General features: G+C 36.7%; 1 protein-coding gene across 2 annotated transcripts in view; it reads left to right on the top strand.

The window, feature by feature from the left end:
* The window catches only part of LOC113111007 (uncharacterized), a 101,720-nt gene that overhangs the window by 31,904 nt on the left and 53,532 nt on the right, over positions 1-16,284 (top strand). For both annotated transcript variants that reach the window (XR_003293247.1, XM_026275373.1), the window contains exons 9-11: positions 13,141-13,240; positions 15,337-15,395; positions 15,496-15,560. Coding sequence is in view for 1 of the 2 variants with exons in the window: in XM_026275373.1 (XP_026131158.1) it covers positions 13,141-13,240; positions 15,337-15,395; positions 15,496-15,560 (224 nt within the window). In the remaining variant the exon portion in view is untranslated. The remainder of the gene's footprint in view (positions 1-13,140; positions 13,241-15,336; positions 15,396-15,495; positions 15,561-16,284) is intronic.

Genomic DNA, 16,284 nt, shown 5'->3' with positions numbered 1-16,284 from the left:
GAGATCTCCACCAGGGATGTGTTGTCCTTAAGGACGAGGAGTTCTATGCTTTATTCAGCGAGATGGTGACCTGTTTACACCAACCTCACGGGACAGCAGAAAATGATCCCAGCAGTCTTTTGAGCTGAAGGGAAGAACTCTCAGTTTTCCCTTTATAATGAGCACATTTGACCCAGCTATGAAGTAAAAAGTTAGAGCAAACCTGTTACACTTCAAGCCCAACCTTCTGGAGTTACTGTTCAAAAATTACTATATGGCTGGCTTAAAATTATTAAAACAGGTTGTAAATTAAAAATCAGACACAGAGGCATCAGCAATAATCAAAAGGTGACAATTTATTAAAAAGCTTTTAATTATTATTCATTTAACTAATTAATAAATGTGCATGTATTGAATATTGATAAATTAATGAAAGTGAAAGTGAAAGTGAAGTGACATTCAGCCAAGTATGGTGACCCATACTCAGAATTTGTGCTCTGCATTTAACCCATCCGAAATGCACACACACAGAGCAGTGAACACACACACACACACACTGTGAGCACACACCCGGAGCAGTGGGCAGCCATTTATGCTGCGGCGCCCGGGGAGCAGTTGGGGGTTCGATGCCTTGCTCAAGGGGACCTAAGTCGTGGTATTGAAGGTGGAGAGAGAACTGTACATGCACTATCCCCACCCACAATTCCGTCCGGCCCGAGACTAGAACTCACAACCCTTCGATTTGGAGTCCTACCCTCTAACCAGTAGGCCACGACTTCCCTCATTAATATGTATTCCCTTAATACATATTAATTTCCAAACTATTTTGGGTTCAAGCATGAAATACACTGTAGTAACTTTTAAGCAATAGTTGATTTAAATAAAACTACCCAGAAGGTCTGGTTAAACATTTCTCTTAAAGAACTGGGTCACAGGGTTTGTCCATATTTCACCAAGTGCTGAGTTGTTTTCACAGTGTAAAGAAATTTTAAAAGAACAGTATTTATTTGAAATACAATATTTTGTAATGGTGTAAAAGTATTTACTGCACTTTTTTTAGAGTGTGTTTTTGACTACAGCCAATCAGATTGCTACTGCTGATTTTCAGCAAGCCTTTGCCAGTTTTGAGAGCAGCATGCTTCTTCATACGATCAGAGCGTGGACTGTAACTGAACTGTGGGCATGCCTTTGGGTCAATTCTACCTCAAACTCTATCTTTCACTCTTTAAGTCGTACTGCTGGGCTGGTACTCCACTGCAATGCTTTGTATAATCACAGCAAGCCATTCATCAAGCACCATGACTGCTTCAGGCTCTAGTCAGTAAGCTTGCTGACAGTAATTCTTAACCCTGTCTCATCAGTGGTCAAATTCCAGCCCATCAATCACACTCGCTGATGTATTATCCCTGTTCAAAATGTCCATGCTTATCTATAATTTGGGAGGTTATCATTTATGAGTTAGGGTTTTATGGTGCGTGGACGGCCCCTCCTGCATCACGCTGTGAATCATGCCACCTAGATGGCCAAGAAGAGCCCCTGATGAGATATCATCTGTGACTGGCTCTTCAATTTAACAGCGGGCGACATATTTTCATGACACTCCCAGTGCAACAATGAGCCATGAAATGCCCTCCGCCGAATTGCCAGTTAAAGTGGGTGTAATTTAGCACTTTACTGTAAGTAGCAGATAATTGTTCTTCTGCTCAAATGAGGCCAGGAATGATCGTGTCTCTTGTGTGGAGGGATCGATTGTGTGCTAATTGTGGGGCATTGCTGGAATATGTCATTGGCTCGTAATGTTCCATGATAGCATTAGTTGTGGATTCATTGTGGGACTGGTTTTGGCCAAAAATATCTAGTGAGAACTGTTAGCCAACCCATTAATCTTGAATCCTCGATGGGTGCCAGGCTGAAAGTAAAGTACAATATAGTATGTTTTTTTTTGTTTGTTTTTTTGTTTTTTTTGTTGGATTTATTCATGAATTTAAAAATGAAATTCATATACATATGTGTGTGTGTGTTTTATATATATATATATATATATATATATATATATATATATATATATATACAAACTTTTGGTCTCTGCTATATATATATACAATATGCAAATTATATCATAAAAATGATTTTCATTACTCTGTATCGACATCATCTAAAAATTTAACATAATTTAAGGTTATAAAATCCGTATGTGGAGCTACTTCCCAAAAATGTATTAATATATGGGTGTAAAAAAAATGACCTAAAAAAAATTTTTCTTAAAGAAATGTAGGAAATGAAAAATAAATTAAATAACAGTTAAGACTATACTACATTCATGTGTATCAAGGTGTAAGGAACATATGTTACTATCTGTACTGTATGATAGTTACACCACATGACATTCGTAGAGTCATAAATGTAAACTTATTAAAGAGCTGTATACGTTTAAGAAAACAAATATGCAAAAAGCATCCAACTTTTTTATATATTCATCACTGACTCTATTATTTGCTTTACTTCCTAGATATTATGTTCCAGAGCCAATCACCTGAGCCATACGCAAATGCACATATAAGTCATCTGCTATAAGGGTCTAACCATGGAAGCTAATCAGCCAAACTTTGACCCTTTGATCTGGGCTTTTAAAATTTCCAGTGGTTCCTTTCTGTGGATGCAGTGATGTTACATAGTTTTAGGAAGTGTGTGCCAAGCTTCCACTGCAATGTGAATAAAAGTTAAAAAGCAGACCGGCAGTAATTAAGAACAGGTGTAGCGCCCGTGTGTGATGGGATTGTGGGCATTACGCGGAAGGATGTCAGATGCTGTTCCCTAATTGCCACTAGCTGAGGATTTATTGTTAATGTTGGACCAACCTCCTTTAACTCCTGAGAGAGAATCATAACCTGAAATATAGATTCATTAAGGATGCATATGGCACGCTGTTCAAATGGGCCCATGAAATATTTCATCTGGAAGACAATTCATGGCTGGCGAACGAACAATTGTTGTTAAAATGATTCATAGGTGGACTAGAATCAGTATTGGAAGAGCGTGACATTTTAGCTGTAGAGGGGTTTTACCGTGTTCAATTTGTTCTCGCTACATCTCTTTGAAGAAGATCCTTATTTGCCGGCGCTAAAATATGCATAACCATCAATCACAACAAAAGCTGCTGAGAAGTCTGCTGTAATCAGTGTTAGGCTCAAAAAATGCAATTTATTACTCATTACTTGTTACTCCTTTATAGTTACTTATTATTACTCCCAGCCGATGGTAATTTATTACACTTCTCCTTATATTACTTTTCTGTTACATGCCACAAAATTGGTAACTATGTCCTTTCTCTTCAGAATTCTGCCTTCACATGTGTGCCTCTTTGTGTACGTTGGGGTATATTTACACACTTTTACTTACTTTTTCTCTAGACATAATCATAATTTCTATTATGCGATCTGATGAGCGTTAGCACCTTACAGTGTTGTTTCCCTGTGATTTCTTTTCTGTTAACGCTGTTATGACTCATTCGCTGCTCATATGTCACTCATGTTACATCTTCATAACCTCTTTTAATGACAAAGTTTCACTTAACTTCCTTGTTCTGCATCTGTGCATAACAAACCCAGAGAGAAAATATTAAAAACGAATAAACACAATACAAGCAGGTTTAGCAATTAGCTTATTCCGAAATTCTACAAATAATATATTTTTGATCATTATATGGCCAAAATCAATTTTAGATTACGATTGGAAGTTACTGGGGAAAGTAATATTATTACAGCAACACATTACTGCCAAAAACTATTTGTAGAGCAGGCATTTTGTCCGCTTGTGTTGGTTGATAAGATATAGCTGCTACATCTAATCAGTTTGCCTCTGTTGTGTGGTTTCAGACACAAAGAGTGCTGGGAAGGCATGGAGGATTTTGGTCAGGAGCTCATTGCGTGTGAACCTTTTACAGGTCACTGATTCATTGCGCCAACGTTTGTATCAGGGGCATTAGTAAACAAAGTTAAGAGCACATGGCATTGCAGTATCACACTCCACTGACGCACCATCCATTAATGCTTTCACTCTCCCTAATGACCGTTTGGGTGAGACACCTTAAGGATTGACACACACACACACACACACACTCAGACATGATACATTTTACTACAGTAGCTTCTCCTTCTATCTCCTACAAATGGAAACAGCTTTTGTGTTTTTTTTTCTTCTGAAGGGCTGTTGAATAAAACATGTCAGAAAGTCTTGTGTATGTACTGTAGTTGAATTTAAATAAGTGACCTTGTCTAGTTTGTTTTGGTACAGCTGAGTAGTTAAAAATAAATTACAAGATGAGTTTTAGTAAGAGGCCTAAAGCATTTAAATGACATCTATCATTTACAACAAGATCAGAAAATACATATAAAGAAGATCTGTAAAGTTGCAAAGACTAAAGTCTCAATTCCAAAGAGATAATCTTTATAAAAGTAAAGAGATAACCACACCTACCTAAAACGGCTCATTCTAACACGCCCCCACATGTCTACGTAACAATGTGTTAAGATTTGGATAACCATGTTATGTAGATGCTGTGTGTTTCATTAAGCGAAAATACTTCGTTTTGCCTTCCAAAAGAGCACGATATCTGATTCGTTATGCCCAGAGCTGTTCCGTGCTGGTCGCTGAGGAAATACATCAACTTCGCGCTGTGGAACGCTGGAACTGTCTCTTTCATGAAAATACCATGGTTTATTAAAAGCCTTGTCAAAAGTATCAACTTAATGCTAATATATAGAAATATGGATTCAGTTTGTATCACCACAATATTTTTTTCTCAGTATAACTAAAACTCAGTCCCAAAATTGTAACTTCATCACACCCCCTGCATTAGGCCATGACCATTTGCTCTTTTTTTTAGATGTTGAAAATGAATAGATTTGTATCAGAGCCTGCATAGTTTATGATTGGCCATTCTGTGCACTTGAATGCATTATGAAGTAGGGTTAATCAAGTTTGTCTCATGTCAGAGATGGTGATTACTTGGGTTCTTTCTTCCTCAAAGTTCCCAACGATTTTTTGATTTCACAATATGTCAGGGAAAGACAGAGAGAGGGGGGAAAAAAATCAATTTTCTCCTTCCATGATGATTTATTTATTGTCTCTGTTGAAGAGCTCCACTACTCCATCACAAACACACTCCAGGAATCCATAAGGTTGTAACCTCATCATAACAATTCACTGCGAAGCTGGTAAATCACTTCTCCTAAATGTCGCATCTAGCGTGAGGCCTGACTTTTGGGAGGCACTATCTAGCTAATCAGTGCAGTCTGCTTCGAGCGTGTCTTAGAATAGCTGGCAAAATCTCCTCTGATCATGTAATTCATAAAACCACAATCAAAAGTGCCTCTCAAAGGATGTAAATGTCACCCTGTCGGCTTACGGCCCGGGGTTTCAGGACATGGCAATTAAGTTCAACTACCGCCTGTCTCGCAGCCGAACGCGAGATCTTTGCCAATGGACAACTGTGGGCGATGTGATAATTCCTCAGACTAGCAGACTCTCCGTTCACCCCAGCTATGCCCTACATGCTGCAGACAAATATGAGAATAGAAACAATAAAGCTGAAGCAATAGATCTGTCCACTGCTCAACTTTACAAAAGGGTAGCCGCAGTCGAGACGATCTAAAATCGATCATTTTCATTACTGAGGTGATTTTGAAGGACAGACAAGGCGAGACGCAGATACTTTTCCTTGACTAACACACACAGTTCGCTTCAATTACATCCTTCCTTTTATAAAGTTTACTCTTACTTAGAGAGTGACTTATTTTAAAGGAAATTATATTGACTTTTCAAGTTGTACTTGCCTTTTATTCCCATCATGTCTTTTCAGTTGAGTGAAGCTGAATACTTATAAGTTTTTTAATACATTCTGTCATAGTATGTTGACTTCCTAAGTTTTACTATGTTGTCTTGTTTTAAACTAAACTATTAATTAGGGCTATTTTAAAATATAGAGACATTTTCAGCAAGTGTTGCAATATTTTTAGTGTCATCTGTGTACTGCGTCACTGTCTCACATTTCACTCACATGAACTGTCAGCAGCACTTAATACATAGCAGTGATACATGACATCTGTCAGCAAACATACTATATGAAGCTCCGCATTAACACCAAAGAACGATGCATCAATAAATAATCAAACCATTTTCTTTGGCATTTAAAAGTGAAGAAAGATGCAATGGAATTCTGGCAAGGTGAATATTTCTGATTGATTTTCATTTCAGACAAGCAAGGCCATTTGCAGGCATTTTTTGTATTATTATTTATTTGTTCGTTTTTTGTGAATTCTTGAGTTGACTTCATAGAAACTTGCACCAAATATTACTTTATGTGAATGTCCACATAAAGTCAATGATTTTTTATTCTACATTTATTGTTGTTCCCAGTAAATGTACACTATCATTCAAAGGTTTGAGGTCAGGAATTACTTTATATATATATATACATATATATATATATATATATATATATATATATATATATATATATATATATATATAAATTAATACTTGTATTTGGCAAGGATGCATTATGCAACTGTTTTTTTTTTACTAAATGAAAGTATCCTAAACTATGTTTTATATATATATATATATATATATATATATATATATATATATATATATATATATATATATATATATATAATATATATATATATATATATATATATATAATATTTAATCTTTTTTGAGCATCACATCACCATATTAGAATGATTTCTGAGGCATGACACTGCTGAAGACTGCAGCAACAGCTGTTGAAAGATCAGCTTAAAACTAAATTGTGTCATAATAATTCACAATATTGTAGGTTTTACTGTATGCTTGACCAAACAAATGCAGACATATTATGCATGCATGCATGCAAAAAAAAAAAAAAAAATCGTACAGAGCCCAAACTTTTGAACGGTAGCTTGATTATAATTTTTACCTGTGTTTAAGTGAATTTCCTGTATGACTTAATAAAAGAGTAGCTTAAAATAATGTTATTTCAGAAGCGTACATATCATTTAAAACCATAGTAAATGCATTAGAATGTCTAAAAGTTTTTATCAATATGAAGTGAAGGGTTTTATATTTCACCTTCAAGGATTTATGGATCCAAGAAAGTAGCACTGGCATGGAAACCGAAACTTTTCAGTTTCATATATATTCAACCAGATAGTGTCAAAGTTGACCAATCAGAATCAAGTATTCCATTAATGTGTAGTAAAACACTTGTAACAGTATTATTTTTATAGCCTAAGTAACAACTCCCATGTTAAATTATTATTGATTTGTACTGGTTTTGGAGCCAGCTCTGCACTGATATGATCCTGCAGAGAGGACTGCACAAAGCAAACAGATCAATGTCAGGAGCCCAGACTCTCCGCTGTGCTGTCAGCTGTCTGGCTCAGCCCACATGCCCCAGTAGAGTAGATGTACACCCCTAGTGTTTGACACTCTCTGTGCAGCTCTATTAATAAAACATCAAAGCCTCCAATGTGCAATAGCTGAATTGCTGTCTTTCAAAATGGACATCTGAAAAGTTCACTACATTTTTATGGCGTATTATATTGTGTGAAGGGACCGGAAATGACCTCTTTGTCTGAGAGCTGTACGCTCTTTAGTATTGCTTCACTCAAAGACTCAAAATAACAGCCATTCTTTTTCTCTTACCTGAGGTTTGTGTCCCATTTTGCAAGATGGTCAAGAGAGTATTTATACCTCACCCTTTGAGAGGAATAGATAAAATAGGCCATTTACACCGCATCAATGCTTCAGCGGGCAGACCCTTCTTTTTTTTCTTTTTTTACTTTTAGGAACAGGTTTTTCTGCTCTATCTCTCAAATATGAGCAGATTATGTTTAGTGGAATATAATCGAGCTTGATATTACAAATCAGTCAGAATATCCCACCGCTGGAGAGCTGTGACTTTTCTATTTGTGAAATAATCAATCTGGGATTCTGATGTTGCAATAAATATGTCGCTTTTTTAACTTATTTTCACGGGAAGAAGAGCATATATGAAGAATCAAAAATATTTTTGCTGCTTACTCAGTTTGCTTTATTAATGAGCTAAGGTTAACATTAGGGTTACAGCTAAGGTTATCAATTCCTTATATTCAATTCACTTGAGTTCAGAAGTTTGTGTAGGGACTAATGTATATTTTTTGTTGACAACTGAATCTAGGTTTGTAGTTTTCTTTTATTATTGTTGTTAGTAGTAGTACTAGTAGTAAGCTTGAGTTTTTATACTGAAGTGAGGAGTTTCTATTTAACTTGGTAAAATATGCTATGGTAAAAAAAAAAAAAAAGTATATTTACATTACATTTATTTAAAGCTGCAGTCGGTAACTTTTGACGCTCTAGCGGTTAATAAACAGAACTGCTTCTGTGTTGCAGAAGAACATCGTAGCCGGAACTACTTCTCTCTGTTTATGTCTATGAAGAATCACAAAGGTACTGGGTTACTCCGCCGCGGTACCCCTGAAGCAATCTAAAAGAGTCTGAATATAAACACTTATTATAGGTGCACCCTAGTGATTCAGGACAAGCTAAAAACACGGTTTGGAAAATGGATTCATGGCGTACTCGCTTATTAAATACATTTTGTATACTTTGAACACAAAAAAAAGTTACGGACCGCAGCTCTGATTGGTTGTTTTTACCGGGAGTGGGTACACCTATAATAAGTGTTTATATTCAGACTATTTTAGATTGCTTCGGGAGTACCGCGGCGAAGTAACCCAGTACCTTTGTGATTCTTCATAGACATAAACAGAGAGAAGTAGTTCCGTCTACGATGTTCTTCCGCAACACGCAAGCAATTCTGTTTATTAACCGCTAGAGCGTCAAAAGTTACCAACTGCGGCTTTAATGCTAAGTACAGTTGAGATCTACATACTGTATTTACAGACATATCGCTCGAGATGTACTGATATGAAAATTATAATGAAACTTTATTTGGAGTACTACCCGTGCACATTGCACATTTCTTAATTTTAAGCATAAAATGTGTTTAATGTCACTGTTGATGTATGATAATGTAGGATTGTATGAATAATATCAGTCTTTAAATGCAAGATATTTAAAGTTTGCCTGAAGTATACTTGCAATAGCTTCACTTTAGCACAATCAAATATACTTCAGTATATCTTTAGTTGGACTTCAGCACTACAGTACTTCCGCACTTAAAGTGCATTAATCACAAAGTTGGTATACCAGTTTAGTATACTAAAAGTGCAACTTCATGGTATTTTTATTAAGTACATAAAATATGTTAATGTATTTGTAGTATATTTAGCATTAAATAAATGAATATATCTATTTTTCACTGGGGATTGCCAAAAGAAATTAATTGAGTTGAGTCTGATTTTATTTGTGTTTACTTAATTCAGTTAGGTTTCCACATTACAGCTTATAAGATAAGAATCTCAATTCTCATTAATTTTGTAAAAAAAAAAAAATATATATATATATATATATATATATATATAATATATATATATATATATATATATATATATATATCTTCCCCTCAAATCTCATGTTCTGTCATATACACTACTGTTCAAAAGTTTAAAATTTTCTTTTTTATATATATATTTTTTATTAATGAATATGTTTATTCAGCAATAATGCATTACATTTAACAAAAGTCACAGTAAAAGACTTGTTACAAAAAAAAAAAAATATTCCAAATAAATTTTGTTCTTTTAAAACATTATTTTAAATTGTAATAATATGAAAAAAATCAACCTTGGTGAATAATGTTTAAAATATGTGATCACAGGTGTGTGAATGTCTTCTATGTCACAGTGAGCTATCCATTTCATATAGGTGTTCCCCATCTGGCCAGTTATCTGTAAAACACACAACCCGAGTGCATTCTTTAGATTGATTGTGCTAAAACATACATGAATCAAACTCTTTTGCAGAGGATTATGATTTTACAGTAGGCTGCATTCAGCCGTCAGTACTCCAAAGCAATGCTGAACTCCTCAGTGAGTGTAACTACCGTCATTTGACTTGCGAGATGAAAAACTCTGTATATTGCGCTGCAGCTGAAGAGCGAAAGCAAATTTCTGTCATGTTTTCTCTCGCTCAAAAAGCGTGCAGACAAAAGAGTGAGAGAAGATTGCGATGTACCAGGCGAGAGGGTTAGGATGTCAGCTTCCCCAGCCCCCTGTCCTGTTCCTCTACCATCTCTCCCTCCAGTCTGATCCTCCGTGAAATGGATTCACTTAGTCCATCATCTTGTCCCCTGTGTGCATTAGAAGATTGGAGCCGCTGGAGAGGCCTTCATGCATTTAGAGAGGATTTGCTTTACTTAGAAAGCGCTAAAGGTGTTTGGTCGACAGATGTGCATTTGTTGTCTTACTTTATCAGTTTGTGTTCTTTGTGTTTATTATCATAGAGTGAGAGCAAATGCCTGTATTTATGAATGCTATCTCAAACGCTGAAGGAAATTGCATTCTTATCCACCACTAATGCATGACATCTGTTGAGATGGGTCAGTCCTGACAGGATAGAGTACCTCGCACCTCCATTTCTTCAGCCTCAGCCATGGCTCAAAACTAGAGGAATGGAGGGGGAAAGGAGAGAATAGGGAGAGCTGAGAAGAGATGTTGAAGGGCCAGGTAGATGGCCCACTTTCAGACAAAGCCATGAGATTTGATCGGGAACAGCCACCGTTGGGTAATATGTGCTTCTACACTGGCATTTTTCGTAGACCCGTCACTTGGCGATTTTTTGACAATGTCAAGTTAGGAAAGAAGCTAGATTACAGTCTTTGCTCGGTTTCTCCCTTCACCATCCTGCCTTTAAAAGGAAACAGAAAGCCACTTTTAATGTGAATCTTTTTTTTCGCTGGCCTAGAGCTCCAAAAGCCCACGTGTTTGCATCTAATGGAGATGTCTTCTCAGTAATCCAGGTCAACTCTTCTCTTGGTCCTTTAAGTGCAATGGTTTACTTACAGGACAATAGGACTCTGTTATGGCCAGCCTTCCTCTTCTCAGTTTCCTCTTCTGGCTCTTCCAAGAAGCAAGAAGCTCTTGAATTACAGTTTTACAGAACAAGCTTTTTAGTGTAGGGTCAGAGGACCAAAGAGATTTTTTTTTAAAAGTTTTATTTTTTAGAAAATAAAGCTAGAAATAAGTTGTTGTTTTTTCTTTCAGAGAAACCCTGCAACACATGTATCAAGTCTCCACAACAAAAATATTAAGCAGTTACAGCTGTTGTCAACACTGATAATAATGAGAAATGTTATAATTTTTTCTCGAAGAATCAGTCAACATAGAACTGTAGTTATATTTATTCAAATTTCGCCATTTTATGTTACATATTGCCGTTATATGTAACAGGTCGCACGCCTTCTGGAGCAACTAGGGGTTAAGTGTCTTGCTCAGGGACACATTGGTGTTTCTCCAACAGTGGATTCGAACCCAGGTTCTCTCACACCTAAGGCCATGGTCTATTCCTATATGAAATTGACGAATAATATTCAAAATATAATAAACAAAATAAATAAGTAAATACATTTATAATTTGTATTCATTTTAGTTCATTTTTAGTGAATGTATTACATTAATTAGCAAAAAAAAAAAAAAGAGAGAGATTACCTTCTTCAGTTAACATTTCTTGTATTTCAAGTAACGAAAACATCGTTGTAGTTTTAGTTTTAGCTAGCTATAGTAACCTGGCATCCGCTTAATCTGTCTATGTCGCTCTCACTCTCTCTCTCTCTCTCTCTCTCTCTCTCCAAGACAGTGAGCTATAGAGGGAGTGAGATGTCCGCCTTCACTGGGAGTAATTTCATGGCTCTGCATGTGTGGGCAGTGATATGTAGGCAGGCTGTTTCTGAGGAGCTTCTCATTGCTCTCTCGCGGGCACGTAGTGCTGCAAAATTCCATTAACAATCTCACAGCTCGGCCACACACTGCGTCTGGCTGCACAGGTGGGCTGTCATCTCCCGATAGAAGAGTTCTGCACTACTGTCCTCCCATGGGCAGCCGTGTATTCTAGCAGTCCGACAATAGTGAGAATTGGGGTTAACACAACAGGAAGGTCTTGTGACTTCCTGGAACACAATAATAACAGCGCCACATAAGATGGGAATATCTTATTCAGCTCATCACTGAAAATGGACATGCTGCTTTTGATGCATTACGAGTGCCCTATTTCAAAGGTGCTGCAGTGTTGTTAGCTACTTATTTTTTTTTTTACTGCAAATTCAGACGGTGTGACTCTTTCTGAAAGTTATATCGTTATGCCTGTAGGTGGCGACAAGTGTATTATGAGTGAATCATTCCTCAAGTAATTTCAGAGATGCTAGTTTTGCTATTTTTGTTGGAGCAAAAATAGACCTAGTAGTGCTTAGTAGCCTACTGCTTAAGCAACACTTGGTGCTGTGATGAAATTTGCATTCCATTAGCTTATTATTATTTTTCCCACTTCCAAGTATCCCAATTCACTGATACATGGTTAATAACATCTACAGTTGAAAAATGAAGGGGTTGATTCATTCATGTGAATCAGTTCAAACTCTCTGGTTCTTTTAATCGTTTTAGTAATATTGTTGTTCCTTAATGCTGTTAGACAAAGTTGGAAGCAGAGCCTTCCAAATTACTTGGCCACGTGAACACGTTTTTTGTGCATTCCCAAATAGAAAACAAATAGATGTAGTTTCACTGGATTAAAATTGCACTGGCATGACCTTGTCACTTCAAATCATTTAGCTAATAAAATTATCCCAATGATGCAGCATGTTTATCAAATAGTGCTTGCAAATATTATTTCAGCTGTGAGCTAGTCATGCACCACAAATATCCAGGTCAAGGACTGTTGTTCTCTTTCACACTCTCTCGCTCTCTCTCCTCTCTCACATATTGTATTTCATCTCTTTCTCAGTTTCAAATGACATTAAAAGCTATCAATTTGTGGTAAAACACTTTTTGGTTGTGCTCCCCCAAGGCATTTCCAGTAACCCTTGACAGAAACGACCAAGACATTTGTCATTGCACTTTCTCTCTGCTTTTGTATATCCCTGCAAATGTCATTTGAAATGAGAATCTATTGGTGGGCTGGATTGCTTCGGATGCTCTGTGCCGTGCGTCTTACAGCCTGTCATAATTTCTTTGCCCCAAGGTGGCCGTGACATTTGTTGTGGGTTCAGAGGTTCACCAAGAGACCACAAATGACTTCACCCAAATCGGGAAGCCTTTTCTAATGGGAACAGTTGCTCTCGGTAAGACAAACCTCCAAATTTTTTATGTTTTTTTGGTGGGTGGAGGAGCTTGATCGACAAAGTATTTGGACACTTATGGCAAAAATGCAATTTCATTACATCAGAAACTACATTTATAGTTGTAGTTAATGAAAATAACCCTTAATAGCAGCAAATGACAACAATTCTGTGAATTACTGATGGACAGAGGCCTACATCTTTTCTTGATCAAAAGGCCGTGAATGAAGGCACTACATTTTATCTTATATTTTACATTGTGCATGTACAATGTTTTTGAATTTTTAAACCAAGCACACATAATTTAGTAAACATTTCGCTTAAAAAGTATGTTAGTGCGTTAAAGAGTTCCTCCACCCAGTTTTGTCATTAATTACACACCTTAATGTCGTTCTTCTTTGGAACACAAATTAAAATAGTTTTGATGCATTCTGAGGGGATCTCTTACCCTCCATAGACAGCAGTGTAAGTAACATGATCAACATCCGTAAAACGTCAGTAAAACATCAGTAAAATAATCCATGTGACATCAGGGATTTAACCGTAATTTTACCAAGCTACGAGAATACTTTTTGTACAAGAAGAAAACAAAAAAAATGACTTAATTCAACAATTTGTATCCTCCGTAGCGCCATTTTGTAGAGCATCTCCTGAACGCAAACAATGTATGCTGTTCTTTGTGCGTTCAGTGGATACTCTCCAAAATGGCGCTACGGTGACGTTTGGGTTTAGTGAAATGGAGTGAAGAGATCTGGACCCTACAGAGACACCAGTGTGTGTTCATCGCAGCTGGTGTGCTGAGCAGTTAATGAAAGTACCTCTCAAACCTTATCACTGTGACAATGTAGATGTTAGCCAGGAGTCCAGGGAATTCTCTCTCTGTCCCTTTTTCTAATCCTGTTAATTGGCTGCCACACTCAGAGCTGTAAGGTCCTGAGGCAGCCAAACCTCGCTGGCCCACAGGAGGCTTCTGTCAACAGAACAAACAAAATCCGCCCGCAAGAGTCTCACACATTGCCTTGCTATCATTTACAGCCAAAGCCACTGTGACACCTTTGAATAGACAGCTGTTTGCTCGACGGCTTTTTTAAAGGGCCTAGCATACACCCCTGTGGAACCTCCAGGCACCTAATGGGCGTCTGCTTTTAAGGAGTCACAAGGCCAGGTTTTGTTTACAGTGACAGCAGGGGGAGTCTATCTGTCTCCGGTCCAGCTGACAAGAAGGGAATGAGCTGGCCCGGTGTCAAAACAAGTGTATTTTATTACAAAACAAAACAAAAAAAAACGCCAAAGTGTTTATAATGCACATGTCAGCATACTGCTCGGCAGTCGCAAGGTTGTTAATTACTGCTTGGTTAATGCAGATGCTGTAGAAAAGGTGCAAAAAGTGGAGCAATCTCACAAGGGCCCACCGTTTGGTTTACTTGAAATCCAGCTCTGGGCTCTTGGGAGCATCTGCAATTACAAGGGCTCTTACCTTTCGCTGTGCGCCATCTGTTGTAATGTACTGGGTTTAGTCCCCTGCTCCTCGTTCGTATTTATCTTACTGATGATTTTCATTTGGTCCAAGAGAAAATGCAGTTGTGACTGTCAGCACTTTTAAGAGAACATTTATAGAGCTGCTCTCAATTCCCTGTTTTTTTATTAACAATTGCTAAAACTGAGAGTAAACTTGTAAAATGGACTAATTCTGATTGTATGAGCCTCATTCGAAGCAGTTTTAAAATGGCAATAAAGTGACCACGCGTTTTATATCAATGTAGCAAGTTGCTGTATGGCAACTGTAAACAGCCTATAGTTAGTCTAATGAACATTGTTGACGGGAGACTACTTTATTAGATACTGTATGTTAACACTTTTAAGCCATTAAAATAATTTGATAAATCACTGTAAACATGGTATGTTAGATAACCAAATGTTTTATGCTGTGATATCAAAATTAACCCTTTTTTTAAACATGTGTTTATACAAATGAATCATTAATATGTCTGAATCAACTTAGACCAATAGGTTGGGTAACACGATCAAAGATCATTTTTAAGGGTCATTGATTAAGCTTGACACTATTATCTTGACTAATATTTGTTTCTTCCAATCAGGTGGGATTGTCAACGTCATGCCTTTTTTATTTTCAGAAATCTCCCATGTTAAAACACAGGTAACATTACTTTAATTAATATCATAATCAAAACTATTTTCTTGTGCAATTAACTATGTGTCATGAGAATTCTGTGTTGCAATAAAATTGTTTTGGACAGGTTTTATGGTTCAGAAGAGCTGTACTTGGAGGACTTGCTACATGCACAATTTTAAATATATTATGGTAAGTTTAAATCTTTAGATTATGATTTTGGTGAATATGAAATTTTAAATTTGGAAAATAATTGCTTTTTTTATAATATAAGAAGTGATAAACCCAAAATGAAAATTATTTCACCATTTGTTCACCCTCATGTCATTGCACACATTTATGACTTAATTTCTTTACACAAAAGGAATGTTGACATTTGTTCCATTCGATGTAAGTCATAAAAATTAAAGTTCTTTATTGGCATCTGGTTCCATGAAGAACCTTTAACATTCACGGAACCTTTATATTCTACAAATGGATTTTGAAAGTGGAGAAATGTTTGCATGTAAATACCAAAACAAAAACAAAAGAAACATTTGTGGACTATATTCAAATTCATCTGAAGTCATACAATAATTTTGTGTGAGGAACTGAGTAAGGAACATTAACTACAATAGATGGAGTCAGCTAGGTTATCATTTGTTACTTGGGTGTCCTTCAGTTGAATATAAATGTAAAACTAGTGTCAAGTTCAAAGTTAACATTGCAAAGTCCTCCCTGTTCATTTGTCACAGCAAAAGCACTCGCTGTTTTTAAAATGACCCAGAAAGAGCTGAGCTGAACGACTTCCATCTGATGTACATGCAGGCCAGAGAAAGACGGAGACGTCTGCTGTCCGTCTCCCTCCTGAGCTGCCCGATTGTCATCTGTCCCTGATGTCTGTCTGATTTTAGCACACCCTGAAAAAATCTGACGT

Source organism: Carassius auratus, chromosome 11 (assembly GCF_003368295.1).
Source record: "Carassius auratus strain Wakin chromosome 11, ASM336829v1, whole genome shotgun sequence".
Taxonomy (NCBI): Eukaryota; Metazoa; Chordata; class Actinopteri; order Cypriniformes; family Cyprinidae; genus Carassius; species Carassius auratus.
The sequence above is the reverse complement of the archived record's forward strand: the minus strand, read 5'-3'. Positions and strand labels throughout refer to the sequence as shown.